Raw genomic sequence first — 19,221 nt, 5'->3', positions numbered from 1 at the left:
TGCAGCAGATAGATTTTCTCAACTTTCCAGGATTGAAGTAGATGGTCCCTTTGGCACTGCCAGCGAAGATGTGTTCCAGTACGAGGTGGCTATGTTGGTGGGAGCTGGGATTGGAGTGACACCATTTGCCTCTGTGCTGAAATCCATCTGGTACAAGTTCCAGCACGGTGACCAGGGTCTCCAAACAAAAACGGTATGGTGGGATCGCCCCATTACACTGAGACCAATATGAAATAAATTCGGTTTGCTAGAGAATGCTAGTCTTTGAGTTGCAGGGAGTGAAGACTCCCTCTGACATGTAGTATCTTGCAGTCTCAAACTAGGGACAGGTCATATCCCCACCCTGCCCCCACTCAGAATATTGAAAATGACTGGAAATGTAATTGCATCACCACCCACCTCTTTTCCAAACAATTCTGCAGGTTTTGGATTGCTTCAAATATGTACAAGCCAGAAACACACATCAAGAAACCAGAAAGATGCAAAAAAGAAAAGAAAACGATAGCAAAATGAAAAAAGAAATGGAACTTGTTCTCAAAAGTGCCAACCATTTGGATTTATTAGTGGACTTAAAAGCTTTCAGACTGTTACCTGCCACACCAATCTCTGAGTGGTCCGAGATTCCAGGGGTCCAGGCAGTTACCCAGGGTTCGTGTTTCCTTTGGCAATGAGGCACAGGCAGTGGTGCCTTTAGGATTTATAGTTTATTTGCACAGATATACAACCTGAGCCTATGATGGAGGAGATTCTAGCATATTGTACTCTGAGCCCCCTTTCTCCAGTTTTCTGCTACTTGCAAACTGCAACTACTTTTCCTTCTGCGATCTTCCCAAAGACCATGGTGGGGCTCCACCCATTTGCTGGCTTGGTTGATGGCTTTCTTAATGGGTTATCTCCCCTTTGTCTCTATTGATGGAGTCAACCGTGCTTATATTTCAACCTGGCTTAGATTTTAACATTTGCTAGGTGCAGGTGTTAGAATCATACAATTGTGGAGTTGGAAGGGACCACGAGGGTCATCTAGTCCAACCCCCTGCATTGCAGGAATCATTTGCCCAATGTGGGGCTCGAACCCCCAACCCTGAGACTATGAGTCTCATGTTCTACCAACTGAGCTATCCCAGCTCTGGCTTTAAAGGTCTGTTCCCCACAAACTCATATCACAAACTCTACAGAGTACATAAAGCACCTTCCAAATATACTACAGTCATACCTCGGGTTATGAATACTGCAGGTTGCGCGTTTTTGGGTTGCGGACTGCGCTGAACCCGGAAGTAGCGGAACGGGTTACTTCCGTGTTTCAGCGCTTGCGCATGTGCAGAATCACAATATGACATCACGTGCATGCGCAGAAGTGCCGAATCACGTCACATGCGTGTGCAGATGTGGTGCTGTGGGTTGCGCACATGCCTTCTGTACGGATCACGTTTGCAACCTGAGGTATGACTGTAGCTGTCTTATCTGGCACCATGAGGAAGATGATGGCGTAAGGTAGATAATTAGCATTTGTACAAGCACGTTCAACTGTCATAAAACCTAATGGCTAAGTTGTACTGAGGCATTTGTACTAGATGCAGCTTCGTCACACTGGCCACGTGACCCGGAAGTGTCTTCGGACAGCGTCGGCTCCCGGCCTCTTGAGCGAGATGAGCGCACAACCCTAGAGTCGGTAGGGCAGGGGTACCTTTACCTTTTTAATGAGTATAACGGGACGCAGGTGGTGCTGTGGTCTAAACCATAGAGCCTAGGGCTTGCCAATCAGAAGGTTGGCGGTTCGAATCCCTGTGACGGGGTGAGCTCCCATTGCTTGGTCCCTGCTCCTGCCAATCTAGCAGTTTGAAAGCACGTCAGAGTGCAAGTAGATAAATAGGTACAGCTCCGGTGGGAAGGTAAACGGCGTTTCCGTGTGCTGCTCTGGTTCGCCAGAAGTGGCTTAGTCATGCTGGCCACATGACCTGGAAGCTGTACGCCGGCCCCCTCGGCCAGTGAAACGAGACGAGCGCCACAACCCCAGAGTCGTTCGCGACTGGACCTAACGGTCAGGGGTCCCTTTACCTTTAATGAGTATAACACAATAGGTAACCATGGCTCTGTCGTATCTTCTTAAAAGGTCTCTGTGATGGCACAGGTTGTTGCCTGCACTATGGGAAGGAAGTGGGGAAAACTACCCAGTCAAACCAAGCTCTCCTCCTTAACTCGACAGCTGTCACTAAATGGATGTCTGTTTTTATTAAGTAGTGGGCTGACAAGCAGATGACACAGAGATTTCTCCAAATAGTTCTTCATAAGTAAGCTGGAACTGAACTGAACTGAACTGAACACAGCTCAGCCGGCCTGCTTTTATAGGCAGCCGGCTGTCACATTGTAACAACAACAGCCCAGGGTTTCCCACCTAAATTAACTGATGTGGACCTGAGTGAAAACTATATACACAATACCCCCGATGGCCAGAGTGAGAACTTCAATACATAACAGTTTTCTTTGGCTGCCTCCACTAAACAACTTTTAAAACTCGTGGACTTTAACTGGCCCAACCTGGGTGGAACACTTTAATATTGCTAAACAACAAGCTGCAGACAGGTGCCCCCCCCCAGCTTTTTCTTAAAGCAATAAGTTGGACTGGGGGCGTCATGTGAGTAGGCCTGCTGGGTGCATTTTTCTGGTGGCGTTGGCAGGGTGGTGTGAGGAGGATGCAACAGCCATACACCCCTCAAATCAGTCCCGGCTGTGTCCTCCTCACGTTGCCCTCCATGCCCCCCCCCCCACTGGGCACCGTGAAGACACGCCCTACCACTGAGTTGGACAGTTTAGAGAAAATGGTTTTAGGGGAAAATGCATTCTAATTTTATAAGAACAAATGAAAATAACCAGAAGTAAGTGTGCCCGGCTATGCTTATTCTGGGCTTTTCCCAACCAAGCCAGTAGTTACCACCTTGTACCCCTCAGTTCATCCCTTCATAATCCTTTCCTAGTTTTGTCTTCCTGCTGCTCTTCAGCTTTCAAAGTCTTGCTCAGTTTCCTAGCTTGTTTATACAGTGGTACCTCAGGTTACAAACGCTTCAGGTTACAAACGCTTCAGGTTACAGACTCCGCTAACCCAGAAATAGTACCTCAGGTTAAGAACTTTGCTTCAGGATGAGATCAGAAACTGTGCTCTGGCGGTGTGGCAACAGCTAAAGTGGTGCTTCAGGTTAAGAACAGTTTCAGGTGAAGAACAGACCTCCGGAATGAATTAAGTACTTAACCTGAGGTACCACTGTAATTGAAGTTTGTCTCTCCCAACCTTCAGCCACTCAGAAGGTGAATAAACTTCTGTTTTACTTTTTATTTTCCCTTAATTGCCTGGTTAACTAGGCTGAATCTTTGACCCTCCCCTGCAAAAATTTCCTGAACGAAACTTCCTCTTCACCTTTTAGTTTTGCTTTGAAACTTTGTCTTTCCTGTGCCTTTAAAATGAAAAACAACATTAAAAAAAAACCATTTTGCAACCAAAAGACAAACACAAAGATGGGGTGGGCAGTATGCAGTGCTTTTTTTAAAAGAAAAGAAAGAAGGTGCTGGTACTCACCACGATGTTGTTACAGTATGTGCAAAAAACAGTTGGTGAAAAAAAGTTGCCAATACTGCGTATCCTTGGGTATCACCAGGAGGAGGTGGGGAAAGCACTGGGTGTATGTGTAAAATGGAACTGGGTCTAATTCTGAAATACCCTTGCTGTTGCTAAATCTTTGTGTTTCTCAGTTAACAGTTATAAAGGTTAAAGAGAGACATTTGTTCTCATTATGGAGCTCTGGGAAGCAAAAATGTGTATAATTTGTAGCACCAAGTCTACAGTTCCCAGGTGTGAAGGAAGGCGCGACAACTAAGCTATTACACAACCAGTATAAATTTGTAGCATACCCATAGCCTCTCTCTTGCTTCATCCCCCATAATCCATCTACTTCACATTAGAAAAATAAAAAAAGCAGCAGCAAACATTGCAAAGCCGCTAGTGCCGTCCACAGTCAGCTAACCTACTCCTTGCAAACCATTTTCTTAAAAGTTGTCTCCAGTTTCAATAGCTCTTCTCTTCCTCTGTGTTCCTGTGTTCTTAAGATTTACTTCTACTGGATCTGTCGAGAGACAGGGGCCTTTGCCTGGTTCAGGGATCTGCTGGCCTCTCTGGAACAAGAGATGGATGAGTCTGGCAGGGCAGGCATGCTCAGCTACCATCTCTACCTCACAGGCTGGAACAGCAGTATGGTGAGTCACGCAGCATCCCCCTTGTGAACTTGCTTCCATTGGCAGGCTATGCACACCCTTCTCAGAAGAACAAGCTTCTGAAAGCGCCCTGATCCTTCTGTTAAGGAAACACACACAAAACGCACAGCAGCTTTTGTTTGAGACGGTCAGCAATGTACCACATTGTCCTTTTGCAAGGGCTGAAGTTCGAAGCATAGCTGTCAACTTTCAGATTTGAAAATAAGGGATCAACAGCCTCGAAAATAAGGGATCAGCAGCCTCACCTGTCCCGGGGACAGTCTACGGGATATCTAACAATCCGGGGAAGCAGTGGGAAATGGCGCTGGAATAAGGGAATTTCCTGCAAAAAAAGGGAAGGTTGACAGCTATGGTTCCAAGGCACTTTCACGTACCAGTCTCTTCTAGAGCAGCTATGAGGCATCGGCACTTTCTGATTGCTGCTGTGCCACCACAACTCTGGTCATCCCTGTCCGCTGCTGGAGCTGCTGGGAGTTGGAATCCAACAATATGTGGACGGCCAGAAGTTAGGGTAGACAGTTGTGCATTGCCCCCCCCAAAGAGGATTAGCTTCACAAATATAAAAATAGCCAATAAAAGATGGGATCGATTTGCATAAAATGTATTGACGCAAATCTGGAAATATTTACTAGAATTCAGAGAGAAATATCGATGCAGTAAGCCTGCAACTTAAAATCACTTTTCTTATGCGATGGCATCCCTACACAGGTATCTGAAATAAATAAATAAATAAATAAATAAATAAATAAATAAATAAATAAATAAATAGAGAAAATGCTGAGAAAATCAAAATACACAGTTGAAAAATGTTGGGAGTCAGGAGAATGGAACACAACAGTTGGCAACGGCCATTTCACTCACCTTGGGGAGTGTGTTTGGGCATCGTCAGAGAGTTGGAGCTGGAGAGTGAGATAGGGCCATGCAAAAGCATGGAGAGCAAGCAGTCAGAGGTGATCTGAGAAAGAGGAGGTGCAGGGTTTTGTTTTTGTTTTTTACATTTTTGGGGGGTTTTTTACAGGTTGTTTTAAGGTGTTTTCCAGGCTTTATGTGCTTGGACGTTTGCATGTGGTTTCTGGGAGCAGAACCCTTGCATAAATTGTAGGCTTACAAGGGCAGCCACACTAAAAGCCCTGTTTCAAGTTACTGCGGAGCAGACTTCTGAGATCTTTGGAACTTGCAGAAGAAGCTGCAAGTACTCTTTGGTGAGAGAACCCCAGCAGAGATTTAAAGTTTCAAAACGTGCGGCAAAGTAAAGCGTGGAAATATAGGTTGTAAAGCTTTGAAATGTGCTCTTTAAAGCAAGTTCCAAAACACTCCCTAAAAAGTTTCTTTCCAAAGTTTCCCTCTTCCCCAAGCATAGGGAAAAGACCACACGTGTGGTAAGTTAAGAAATAGTTTACTAACAAACTCTCCAAAGGTCTATTCTGTACTTCAGAATAGTTGCACAGGCTGCAAAACTAAGCTTAGTTACAAAATGGTGAAAGTTCCTAAATTATTAGTATCAGAATGCAGGCATGGCATGCAACAGCCATGAATTTGAGAAGGAGCAACCAGCTCAAACCTCTTCACCCGCTGAGCTTCTCAGGTAGACTAGGGGACACCAAAAGCTTGATTACTTAGTTCCTCCCATGGTAAGGGGAAGTGGACACATCTAAGCCTGGCAGAACAGCTTAGTCTATGCTATTAACCCCTTCCTGCATTAATCAGACTTAAGCATGCTGGTTATATGAAGCTCATTTCCCCAAATGCACAAACTTTCCTCCTTAAAAGTGATACCACAGCCCCTTGCCTCTGGAGCAGAGCCTCAGAAAATAGCCTGGGCAGGTTCCTTTGGGAGCAGAGTGCTTGTTCAGATACCCAGGGGCCAAGCATCTATAGTTTGTGCAGCAGACAATGGCGGAGGAAGCCTCTCCGGCCCCCAGGGCAGGATTGTGCATGCGCGGCACCCATAGGGACACCCATAGGGACACGTGTGTGTGCCCTCAGCTGCTCTACAGCTGGGGGGGAGGCAGCGGGCCATCTTGTCACCCCCCCCCCCAGGGTGGCACCAGGGGCGAGCTGCCCCTCCCACACCTGCCTTCGTACGCCCCTGGCAGCAGAAGGAAGGGCAGAATCCTGGAATATGTACAGCCAGACTTAATATTCCATGAAAACTACCGTGCTGAGATCCATAACTTAGCCCGTTAGCATGAACATCAGAAAGAAGCTGAAAGGTCAATTTTAAGAAATTGTATGAAATATTTATGCAGCTGCTGTGAGGCCTGCCCAATTTTTTGCTGCTTTTCTAGGTTGGTCACGCAGCGGTCAACTTTGACAGGTCCACCGACATGGTGACGGGCCTGCGGCAGAAAACTTTCTTTGGGAGGCCCATGTGGAGCAATGAATTCTCAGCGGTGGCAGCTGCCCATCCCAGGTGAGGTCTGCTGCTGTGTTCCCAGGTTGTCGGAGCGGAGACCATAGCTATACATATAGATCTCCTTTCTATTGCTCCCATTTGTAGGGAATTCCGCAGAAAAGACACCCGGATTCTGTCATCTAAATGGAATGATTCAGCTTGCACAACATTGCTGCGTATTATTCTTCCCTTCTCCCTTTCCTCAAAGCAATCCATTAGTAACATTTGTTTCCTGACATTAATTGCTTCTTCCTTGGGCTTTGCAGATCTGTAGTGGGTGTGTTTCTGTGTGGCCCAGAGAGCCTGGCTAAGACTCTGCAAAAGTACTGCCATCAACACTCCAGCCTAGATCCTAGAAACGTCCAGTTTTACTTCAATAAAGAGAATTTTTAAGTCAAGCACAGGAATACCACTCCTCCCCAGCACGTCTTGCAGCCAGAAACTGGCCAAACTTGTGGACCTGAATGCTGCCAAATGCTGTTGTTGTAGCTTGACCCAGACTCCCACCTCTGCATGGCATTGTTTTGGCCGGACCACCCTTGCCCCAATATGCTTCTTTGGGCAAAAGCTGCAGACTACAAACATTTTCAAGTAGGAGATGGGGGTGTTATTGGGTTGTCCTTGTTTTTATTCTTACTATGTATTTTGTGTTTTTATATTACCAGTTTATGTTGTCATTTTATAATGTCATTTTATGTTGAGACCTGTGGGTATAGGGCGGTATAGAAATTTAATAAATGAATAAATAAAATAAATAATTTTCTGATTTAATGGTCCATCAATAAACCAGCAGTTTCTGCAATCATCTTGGCTTTAAAGGAGTTGCCAGTTGAAAAACCAAGTTGTTAACAAAGAGACTCTGAAATGCACGGCATTCTCTATGTTTGATCCTTCCTTAATTTGCACAGGACATGAATCTCTAGTTTGAAATCCTATGGCTGAAAAATGTATTCTGTGGCTAAATATTCAGAACTGTAATGCTCTCTCTTAACGCAGTTAAAGAGCTGATACCTCCCATGCACTGCCCATTAATGGGTAAGGCCAAAAATCAATTCAGACACTAAATATGCATTTGCACACTGTATTAAAGCAATCAGCCTGCCAGGGAGATCTTCGTCCCCTGAAAGGATTCCTTCAGTGAGAAAATTGCAAGGGCAAACTTCATAAAAAGCACAGACAGGGAATCTGATGAGGAATTGTTTTATTGCTGAGAGATGGACTTCAAGGATCAATTAATCCGGCTGTGTGCAGTCTATGATGCTGGTGTCCCAGGAAAGGTATATGCAGCAGGGAAAGACTTGTTTAATTTTCCAGGGAACTGGGACTGCACCCCCCCCCCCCAATGAGGGAAGGTGAGGCAACTGCCTCAGGTGGCAAGATCCAAGGGGCAGCAGATTCAGCTTCTAAGAAATGCATTGCTCAGTGCTGCTGCTGCTGCTGCTGCTGCTGCTGCAACTGTGGTGGCAGACACAGCTGTGGTGTACTCCTTGGAGGCCAGAACGGCTGCCTCCTTGGCAGCACCCCCTACATGCTGCCGCTGCTGTGTCCTCTTGGTGAATGGGAGGGGTCTCCCATCCCTAGGGAGAAAATAGCAGGGGCTGACCTCTGTAGTCTCCTGGACTGTACACTTGCTTGTCGTGATTCAAAGTGGGCCCATTCTCAAAGACTCTATGATGGGGGAAAGTCCATTTGATTCCCCTCCTTGTTCCCAGTGTAGATCTTCACCCAACCCTTCTTCCCTGGCAAGGGGCATTTTGTGGTTTGCCTCAGGTGCCCAAATGTCTTGGGCTTGTGCTGTGAGAAGCACAACACAGCCTAGTCAAGGGTGGCTAAACTGTGGCCTTCCAGCTGTTGGACTCCAGCTGCCATCAGTCCTAGGCAGCGTAGCCAATGGCAAGGAGTGATGGGACCAGTAGTCCAACAGCATCTAGAATATGAGTTACCCACGCCTGACTTAGAGATCAGTCTTCAGCACCAGGAATCTGTGGGCTTGTATATCATAATGTATGTTGAATTTCTTTTTTTAAAAATAAATGAGAGGGGGGATGATGGAAAGCATAAATGGGAATCCTTTTTTGTTTTGCAGGCTAGATGTTGTCCAGGGACAAAATGGTCCGGTGCCACATTCTCACACAAAAAAATTCTTGTGAGCATGTAGCCACCTTAGCTCTTGGGAGAACATATTGAAATTAAATGTGGGTCTCATGTTGCAGATTTGGGTTAACCGGCCTCAGAATCTTCAGAGCTGTGGTGAGGGAACTGTGTCCCTTCTGATGCTGTTGGACTTCAACTCCCAACAGCCCCAGCCAACATGGCCAGTGATGATGGGAGTTGCAGCCCAACATTGGGAGGGTCAAAGGTCCCCCTTCCCTGTGTTGGTGCATGCATGTGCATGTATGGAGGGAATGAGTGTCCTCTAGCCCTGACAGGGTCCTCTTGATAACATGCCATGTTAGGACAGAATGGGCACAAACTTTGCAGATCCTCCTCAGTGGTCATGGAACAAACTTTCCTCAGCATGGAACAAACTTTCCTCAGCAGTGCATAAAGAAATCCTATTCTGCCCCATTTTTCAGGAGTGCTGTAGGAGTTCCTTGTCTGGATCAGCTTTTACTTTGCTGGTTAGATAAGAGTAGGAGAATTTTAATCTAGTGCCTTTGAAAAAATAATTGGGCAGCAGTAGGGATGACACGACTAAACAACAACAGGGATGACACAACAGGCAGAATGTGTGGGAACGACTTCATGGGAACATAAGCTAAGCTTTGATCTAGAAGGGAGGATGGGGTGACTGGGGAAGCAAGTGCAATACAGATATACGACAAGCCACACGGTTTTGCCAAACCCAACTTTTAATTGAAACTCAAGGAAGTAAACAAAATGACGGGAGAAGTAAGATAAACAAGGGGAAGGGAGCCCCCTTCCCCTCAGTACTGATCTGGTTCAGACATAGGAAGGGTGTAGAAACCATTTTCTATGCTGTCTTCAACATGCCATTTGGTTAGACATTTTTCAAAAGGATTCTACAGTGGTATCTCGGGTTACATACGCTTCAGGTTACAAATGCTTCAGGTTACAGACTCTGCTAACCCAGAAATAGTACCTCGGGTTAAGAACTTTGCTTCAGGATGAGAACAGAAATCGTGCTCCGGTGGCGTGGCAGCAGCAGGAGGCCCCATTAGCTAAAGTGGTGCTTCAGTGGTGCTTAACAGTTTCAGGTTAAGAATGGACCTCCGGAACGAATTAAGTTCTTAACCCAGTTACCACTGTATTAACAAGATGGATTAGGCTCCCATCACACCAATATACTGCTGAGAATCACCTAAACATTGAGTTCAGCCGAACAGATCCCTGAAAGGAGAAAGAGAAACAGCTGTTCAACATATGGACCACTAATAGAACAAGCAGCAAAAGCTAAACTGCAGAGAAGTTGGCGAACATTTGTGAGGGATTTTGTGGGCAAAAGACCAATTAGGGACTATGAAGGGTACTGAGAGGGCAGTTTGCTGCTGTTTAAAGGTTGGGCATGCATCAGTTTGGAGCTGCTTGGAGTAAGGAATGGTGCCTTGCTCCATGTCCGGCTGCTGGCTACACCTGCCATCAGATCTTTTGCAACTTTGCAGTTGCCAGTGAGCATGCCTCTGAGTGCTCTTCCAAGCCTGCCATTCAACCATTGTTTTTCTTTGGCTTTTTCAGCATAGTTTTCTTCATATGGAAGGTCTTCTAGAAGTGCTAGAGAAACATGTTGAGGCATATTAAAGAACTGTGCCTCTTTGCCGACCCTTTATAGAAATCTGGGACTGTGGGCACAACCTTTTCCCCCAAAGGTGCAATGTTCCAAGTCCCTGAAATGGTCAGCTGAAGATGAGGGCATGGGGGTGTTTGTACACCTGCCTTCATTTCAAGGGGGTTTGAACAGGAGAAATAAGTGCTGGATTCTGCCCTTTAGTATAACTGATTGTTCATTGGAAAAAGAAGGCAATGGGAGTACATTAACTAGCACAGCCTTTGCTAATGAGATGATCGACTGGGTGAGACTGTGAAGCAAGTGCCATCCAAGCTGGGCTTGGCACGGTCTTAGGATGTTTTGTAGTGCCCAGCTCCCCTCTTACCCCATGGCATCGTCGGAGCCATTCAGTGTATCGTCTTTCATTTCGAAATTGCTCAGCCATTCCTCTGAATGAAAATCAGCCAACTCTTCATCCGTCATATTGAGGAATTCTTCAATGCATTCGGCCTATGGAGAGATGAAAGAAACTGATAAGGATGCATTCAGACCAATATGTTTTTTCAGTAGAAAAGACGGTAATGTCTGTGGGATTTTTCAGAGTGGTTATTAAACCGTGGTCACTTATTCTCTCCCTCTGTCCCCCACATAACCATAGCATTAATAACCATGCTGACAATTGCATCTGAACTGGAGATTCACAGATTCACAGAATTGTAGAGCTGGGAAGGATCCCAAGGGTCATCTAGTCGAAATCTCAACACACAGCCCCCCATCCCATTTGAAACCAGACTTACCCTGCTTACCTTTGCAAACGTGCTAGCAGTTGCTGCACCACTAGGAGACTCAAGCGGGCCATTTCAGTCCCATGTTAAGAAGTGGGTAAGCTAAGCAAGAAGGGCTATATTGCCTCCAGGATGAGAGAAAGCCTATCTCTGTGTACCAGTTGCCGGATTGTGAGTGGGAGAGTGCTACACCTTTCTTTTCCTGCTTGTGGAGTTTCCAAAGGCACCTGGCTGGCCACTGTGAGAACAGAACACTGGACTAAATAGACCTTTGATCTGACCCCAAATCACCTGCACTCTAATTGGAATCAGTGGTGAAATTCTTGCTGCTCATATTTCTTTTCTTATTTCGTAAATCATAGTTTATTATACACAAGTTATATAGCAACACCACCACCCCAATATTAGGACAGCATATTACACTCTAAAAGCTAGTTTGAAAAGATCTGCAAAGCACATTACATCAACATATTAGAGGGATGTGTTCTACCACACTCATTCCAGAGCTTTGGGGTAGCTGCTGAAAAGACCTTGATGCTACTGCCAGTGATATTGCCCCCCAGCACTGGCCAGCAGCATTTAGCTGACCTTCTGTCACTGGTGCCACTGTGGAGTACAGGGAGGGAGGGGGCCATGAGGTGGGGGACTGGTGGGACCACAGGATTGCCCCCACCAGTGCATTTTGCACTGTTCTGACCTCACCTGTGATGGGTCAGGTAAGCGCTGCCACCCCATCCTACAGACTGTTGCTGCTTGCCTCTTTAATAGAGAGCTCAAAGAAGGCAAAATTGTTTGGCTTACGTCATCTTTATCCAGGTGTTCTTCTTCATCTTGGCCAGGACTGAAGCCCTCAGGTTGGCTGTCTGCTTGCTCGCTTGCTTCTGCCATGTCTACAACTTGTTCTGCTTCTGCTATGGGCATGCTGACCACCTGTAAACACAAAGGAAGATTTCAGAAAGTTTGCTGACCCCTCCTCAATCATGTGGTTTACATGGACAACATTCACATGGTGTCTGAAAACAGCTCCAGACACTACTAGCTGCACTACCTCTGGACACTAAGAGCTGGGGGACACGCATGGGGAAAATAAAGGGCAGTTATTTTATTAGAAAAGCACACGGGGACATGGTCCCCTGTCCCATCACTGGAGGCAATTTAACTTCTGACTACCACTTCAAAAGAAATAAAGTGCCACTTCTGCTCCTTTGTCCAATCCATGGATTTTCCTGCCAACATCACGTAAAGGAGAGGTATGTTGACAGCTGGGGAAAGTTCAGGAGAGTACCGGGCAACAGAGGCAGAAGGGTGCATGACAGCTGGCCTGAAATCCCTGATACAATTTCCATCCAAAGCTAGGAACTTAGCTCTCTCTAATGATCTTTCTCATTGCTGGGTTTCAGCCTTTGCACTGCGAGCAGTTTTCTGCTTTGAAGGTGCGGGGCCTGCCAGAGTGTTTGCCTTTTCTTTCAGGGCAGAAGTTGGGCACCTGTGACACAGACACCCCCCCCCCCAGTAATCACTGGCCAAACTGGCTGGGGCTGATGAGAGCTGGAGTCCAGCAACACCTGGAGGGATGCAAGTTCCCCATCCTAGAGTCATATCTAAGTGATAGGTCAACCACTGTAGCGCCCCCCCCCCCCGCGCTGCTCAGGAACAAAAAAGGATGGGGGTAATGATGAAAATTGCATCTACCCACTCCCATCTCCATTGGGAAATAAATCACTATACCAATCGTCCGGCCATGACCCTATGAGGCTGTTCATGTTCTGGCTCCAAGAATGTGTCTAGGAACCCATTGGGGAAAATGAAACAGCACATGGTTACTCCACATACCTGTTCAGGTTCCTGCAGATCAGTTGCTGCCTTGCTCAAAGGTCCAGGACCTTGAATTTCTCCAGTCGTTGGCTCCAAGCCTTTGGGTTCCATGCCCTGGGGAGGCTCTATGGCTCTGGGAGCTATTGCATGAGGCTGTGTGCCTTGATGGTTCATGACTCTAGGTGGCTCCGTGCCTCTAGGGAGCACCATGACCAAGAATTCCATCCTTCTGCCCTCCGTGCCTTGATAATTCATAGCTCTGGGTGGCACGATGCCTATAGGGAGCACCTTGACCATGTATTCCTTCCATCTGGGCTCCATGCCTTGACAATTCATGGCTCTGGGATCTATTCCATGAGGCTGTGTGCCTTGAGAGTTCATGCCTCTAGGTGGCTCTATGCCTCTAGGGAGCACCTTGACCACGTATTCCACCCCTTTGGGCTCCATCCCTTGATATTCCATTCCTCTGGGCCTCATGCCTCTAGGGGGCGCCCTCACTCTGCACTCCATGACTTGATATTTCATGCGCTTGGGCTCCCTGCCTCTAGTGGGCTCCATGTCCCTCTCTTCCATCTCTCCCCTGCCTCTAGTGGGCGCCACGTCCCTCTCTCTGCGCTCCATGCCTTGATCTTCCATGCGCTTGGGCTCCCTGCCTCTAGTGGGCGCCACGTCCCTCTCTCTGCGCTCCATGCCTTGATCTTCCATGCGCTTGGGCTCCCTGCCTCTAGTGGGCGCCACGTCCCTCTCTCTGCGCTCCATGCCTTGATCTTCCATGCGCTTGGGCTCCCTGCCTCTAGTGGGCGCCACGTCCCTCTCTCTGCGCTCCATGCCTTGATCTTCCATGCGCTTGGGCTCCCTGCCTCTAGTGGGCGCCACGTCCCTCTCTCTGCGCTCCATGCCTTGATCTTCCATGCGCTTGGGCTCCCTGCCTCTAGTGGGCGCCACGTCCCTCTCTCTGCGCTCCATGCCTTGATCTTCCATGCGCTTGGGCTCCCTGCCTCTAGTGGGCGCCACGTCCCTCTCTCTGCGCTCCATGCCTTGATCTTCCATGCGTCTGGGCTCCCTGCCTCTAGTGGGCGCCACGTCCCTCTCTCTGCGCTCCATGCCTTGATCTTCCATGCGCTTGGGCTCCCTGCCTCTAGTGGGCGCCACGTCCCTCTCTCTGCGCTCCATGCCTTGATCTTCCATGCGCTTGGGCTCCCTGCCTCTAGTGGGCGCCACGTCCCTCTCTCTGCGCTCCATGCCTTGATCTTCCATGCGCTTGGGCTCCCTGCCTCTAGTGGGCGCCACGTCCCTCTCTCTGCGCTCCATGCCTTGATCTTCCATGCGTCTGGTCTCCCTGCCTCTAGTGGGCTCCATGTCCTTCTCTTCCATCTCTCTGCGCTCCATGCCTTGATCTATGATGCCCCTGCCATCCATGCCTCTTCCACCTGCATTGAAGACAATTAAACTTATACAAACAGTGCTGGGAGTTACCTGCCCGAGACCATGCAAGGAGCCCATGCCAATACAGTGAAAATGCCCACCTACTACAGGAATAGAGGAGCTTTGAATGAAGCTTCATGTATTACAGACAGAAGTGGGCTCCCTTCAGACAGAAGAAGGCAATAGGTGTAAGAGTGCAGAGACGCATTTCCTCACACACCCTTGGAAGCAGTGGTGCTGATTATGATGGCACAGGGGGGAATTTTTGGACCTCTTTGTCCTCCCATAAGGTCTACTCTCCCCAGGGCATAATGTTTAAGGAACTTAATACAGTAATCATTGCCTAAGATCTAGCAACTCAATCAAAATTGTCACTTTAAATGCTATCTCTTATTCATCAATATTTTATAATTTGGCACTTCCGAGCAGGCATTTATTCTGTTTAGATCCAATTATTAACAAAAATATCTGCAGAGAATTTGCTGTTCTGCTAAGACGTTGCATTAGATAACAATAGGAATAAGAGTGTTTCTTTTTCTTGTGGATACATTTCTGGTTTATTTTATTGAATTTTTATTTTCTTTTTTAAAGTATGGATAGCATTATGCTTTACTTTTACAATCTCCACTGAGTTTAAGGAAAGTATGAGGGAACTAAAAATGGATTGCACCAGCCTGGTTTAACACCCTTTGTGCTTTGATTTTGTGTGTGTTTATAGTTTACAGGGTTCCTTAGCCAGGGTGTTTCTAGGAAGTGTTTTTCAATATGATCCTCTGTAACATGGTATACCCTTTATAATTATTTATATTCGTTATTGTGCAGTATATTGTATGAGATACAGCATTGTTTATTTTAGCTACACTGCTATTTGTTTCATATATCACCCCTGCTGATGAATCCCTTACTGTGCTGTGATTTATACCGGTAAATGATCCTTCTCATTTAAGCCTGAAACCTCTTACCTTGGACATCCATCAAGGACACTTGACTGTGTTCTCTCTCTGGTCCCCCACTTGTTACACGGGGTGGCGGTCCACGGGTGTCATAACCAGCCATGCCGTGCATGGGGGGACCCTGGTAGAGAGACCTCTGGTGCATTGTCCCAAGATAATCCCTGCAGAAGAGGATGAGAAGCAAGGAGGCGGTGGGAGAAGACATCAGAAAATCTAGGGAGAGAAGACTGACAGCACAGTACTATCCCAGTTCAAGTGCATCACCTCTGTGCCACCGCTTTGCTCAAGAAGCAACATGCACTGTCCTAAGTCAGGCTGCAAAGGACAAAGTGCCGCCTTTGGGAAATTCCCCCTGGATGTCAATTCTGCCATTGAAATCCCAGTCATGTCCAGGAAAATCTGGGCAAATGGCAGCCCAAGCTTGAGAAGCAACATGCACTGTGCTAAGTCAGGTTGCAAAGGGGCATAGCTGTCAACTTTCAGATTTGAAAATAAGGGGTCAGCAGCCTCACCTGTCCTGGGCACAGTCTACGGGATATCTAACAATCCGGGATAGCACTGGGAAGCAGTGGGAAACGGTGCTGGAATAAGGGAATTTCCTGCAAAAAAAGGGAAGGTTGACAGCTATGCAAAGGGATGGTGTGTGTATCACATGACTGTTATTTTGTATCCCCAAACCCACAAACACAGTACCGTGGTACCTCGGGTTACATATGCTTCAGGTTACATACGCTTCAGGTTACACACTCCCCTAACCCAGAAATAGTGCTTTGGGTTAAGAACTTTGCTTCAGGATGAGAACAGAAATTGTGCTCCGGTGGCGCGGCAGCAGCAGGAGGCCCCATTAGCTAAAGTGGTGCTTCAGGTTAAGAACAGTTTCAGGTTAAGTACGGACCTCCGGAATGAATTAAGTACTTCACCCGAGGTACCACTGTAATCATAAAACCCCTGCATTCACATCCCCCAACAGCAAACAACTCAATATGGCTAACCTGACCCAACAAGCTACACCCCACCCACCCTCCCCCGCCACCCACACACAGTGGCGTAGCGTGGGTTGTCAGCACCCAGGGCAAGGCAAGTAATTTGCGCCCCCTAACCCGTGGATTTGCGCCCCCTAACCCATGGATTTGCGCCCCCTAACCCTAACCCCCAGATGTTGCGCCCGGTGCGGCCGGCCCCCCCTGCACCCCCCACGCTACGCCACTGCCCACACATACAAACAGGCCACACTGCAATCACCTGAACGCAACCAACCAAGCTCAACTCCTTAATCTCTTGCATTATCAATAAAAATAAATAAATAAATAAATAAATAAATAAACAAAGGAACTACCCACATGATGCTGACACAAACCCCTACACTAATAAAAGGCGACAGAACAATACCCCCATCTCTTCCCCAACTGAAAGATGTCTATGACAAAGGTCTATCGCACCAACTGTAAACAAACAGTGAAAAAGACTATGAAATGAAAGTGGAGACAACAGATGTACCATTCACTGCTGAGCTATTTGTTTTGTAACACAAAAAAACTTCCATAAAAAGTTTTTTGAGAAAAAACGCACAACAACCCAATTCAGAAATTGGCAATACCAAGAGAAAGGCTTACACAGTCTAGCAATGTCTTCCCGATATGCCAGTGATCAACCTGCAGGAAACCTTTTTGAAGAGTGGAGCATGCAAACATGGGAAACCAGCCCCCAGGTGGATCACTTCCGACACCTCAATCAGCAACACACAGGAGAACCGCTCAATGCTATTCTGCAAACACACATCTCCCCAACAAGCCCAACAACCTCCGTCCCTCTCTCATAAAGCTCCTGAAGTACTATACATGAGCTTGTGCAAATCACAATCCCCCCCCTCATTATTTATTGTAAGAAATATTAGTTGAACATTTAACATTCAATCAACCAACCTAGGACTTCCCCTCCATGGCTTCCCCAAAGTTCCAGTTCTTACTGCATATTATATTTATTCTATGCCTTAGCTTCTTCACAAAAAACTCCACCAGACTTTCCACTGCAGTTCTTACTCAAATCCTACTTGCATTTTAACATGCTTCCATTGAGTTTAAAAAAATCTACATTTTCCAGTCCTCCTTAAAGTCAGTCTCTTTTTGATCTCTAATTTTCCAAGTCAAACTTGCCAGTTGTACATATTCTGTCAATTGCAGTTGCCATTCTGTTTTAGTAGGTACCGTCTACTCAAGCCATTTTTGTGCATATAGTATTCAGATAATATATATTCCCAACAAAATCAACTGTTAAAGCCAGCTATGTTCTTCATTTAGAATATGCTAGTGTCCTGATTCTTCCCAACCATTAAAATCCAGGCAGTGGATGAGGAGGGCAAAAGCACTCTCCAAGACCAGAAACAGAGAGGGACCCTTGCTTTCAGATATTGTCAGTCATCAAATGGAATTTCTCCAGACGACACTGGGTGGCTCTCTCTTTTTAGAGGAGAGCATTGCTGAAGAAATAGGAAAGATCAAAACCTTAAGGTTACTCAGCTCTGTAAAAGATTCCCCTTATTGTGGGCTGGGACCACAATTTCCTACAAAGATAACTCTCACTGCTGTTGAAAAGGACTAGTTCAGAATGAGGAAGGGAAACCCCTTTGAGATTTTAATAGCATCCCATAACATTGGTTGTGGCCAGCCTAGTTCTACATTCCAAGTCCCAAGTTTTGCCCAGACTCACCGGAGCTTCAGTATCGTGCCTTCTGCGCTGAGAACTCTTGGGAAATGCGAGAGGAGGTCAGGAATAATGTTGTGTTGAATCAACTGCTGCATACGCAACCTTGATTCAAAAGAAGTGGCAAAGCATGATTGGCTGCTTTTTCTATCCCATGGTATCTCCAAATGTTGTTATCTGTTACAAAGCTTCTCCATTCCGTTCAAGGATGTCTGGTGTAGCCTTGTTTTTATTCCATCTAACTTTTTGTCCTCAGTGCAAATGATTAAATTATTTTGGTTTCTTCCAGCTGCTCTGGGTGACAAAACAAAGGGAAAGGATGCCCTGCCTTGCTTCCAAAGAGTCCAGGGTTTTTCCCCGCTCACCCAGCCCTGCACAACACCACTTGTGAGGCCGCTTACTGTATGTCAAGAGATAGCAAGTGGCCCAAAGTCACCCAGGGAGCTTCATGGATTTCCTCAGTTCTAGCCACCACAGCACACTGGTTTTCAGCCTGTTTAAGAAATGTAGAAAGTAGACCCCCCTCCTCCAATACAACAGCAATCAAACCACTGACATGCAGGCAATACAGTGTTCAGATCTGCACATAATGCTAACCCTTGGATTCTTTAACAAACTACAAGCTAACCATGAGTTGTTCCACAGATGTCACACCATAGCTTGCTCTTGCTTTGTGACTTTGTAGTTTATCTAGTGCAATCCTTCACAGTTTCTTGAAAATGTCATGGAAATAGTCCTAGGTAAGATCTAACTTATATTAAATCAACAGATGAGACCACTGTTAACCAACAAGGCGTCTAGTGGGTACCCTTTATTAATTCTGCTGCAGCAGGACAGCACCTGGAGAGCCAGTGTGGTATAGTGGTTAAGAGCGGTAGACTCAACTGGGTTCATGTCTCCACTCCTCCACACGCAGCTGCTGGGTGACCTTGGGCTAGACTCTGAAGTCTCTCAGCCCCACTCATTTCACAGGGTGTTTGTTGTGAGGGAGGAAGGGAAAGGAGAATGTTAGCCGCTTTGAGACTCCTTTGGGTAGTGATAAAGCAGGGTATCAAATCCAAACTCTTCTTCTTCTTCTCTAGGTCAAATCCCAAAAGCACTGCCCAAGCAAGGAAATCATCAAGACTTTTATACAACTTTGTAACTAGTAAATTATTAGTA

General features: G+C 46.6%; 2 protein-coding genes across 7 annotated transcripts in view; one reads left to right on the top strand and one right to left on the bottom strand.

Annotated features, from left to right (window-relative positions):
• NOX1 (NADPH oxidase 1) overlaps positions 1-7,389 on the top strand; it is a 34,990-nt gene extending 27,601 nt beyond the window's left edge. For 4 of the 5 annotated variants that reach the window (XM_083595995.1, XM_083595991.1, XM_083595994.1 and 1 more), the window contains exons 10-13: positions 31-193; positions 4,096-4,242; positions 6,549-6,673; positions 6,922-7,389. In XM_083595995.1, coding sequence (XP_083452121.1) covers positions 31-193; positions 4,096-4,242; positions 6,549-6,673; positions 6,922-7,048 — 562 coding nt within the window. In that variant the 3' untranslated portion in view covers positions 7,049-7,389. The remainder of the gene's footprint in view (positions 1-30; positions 194-4,095; positions 4,243-6,548; positions 6,674-6,921) is intronic. The other variant, XM_083595992.1, reaches the window with a different exon arrangement.
• Positions 7,390-10,663: 3,274 nt separating this feature from the next.
• On the bottom strand, positions 10,664-18,952 carry LOC310754240 (uncharacterized protein). 2 transcript variants are annotated; one of them, XM_083595964.1, is made up of 6 exons: positions 18,067-18,952; positions 15,873-15,959; positions 15,370-15,521; positions 13,001-14,412; positions 11,969-12,097; positions 10,664-10,892 (listed from the first exon to the last, which is right to left on the bottom strand). In XM_083595964.1, the coding sequence occupies exons 1-6, from the start codon at positions 18,156-18,158 to the stop codon at positions 10,764-10,766; spliced, it is 2,001 nt and encodes a 666-aa protein (XP_083452090.1). In that variant the 5' UTR covers positions 18,159-18,952; the 3' UTR covers positions 10,664-10,763. The 2 variants fall into 2 exon arrangements, with proteins under 2 accessions (XP_083452090.1, XP_083452091.1); XM_083595965.1 differs by lacking the exon at positions 15,370-15,521 and having other exon boundaries at positions 18,067-18,100.
• Positions 18,953-19,221: the final 269 nt, after the last annotated feature.

The sequence above is a fragment of the Podarcis filfolensis genome, assembly GCF_964270895.1.
Source record: "Podarcis filfolensis genome assembly, chromosome: Z".
NCBI lineage: Eukaryota > Metazoa > Chordata > Lepidosauria > Squamata > Lacertidae > Podarcis > Podarcis filfolensis.
This window is presented reverse-complemented; position numbering and strand designations above follow the sequence as displayed.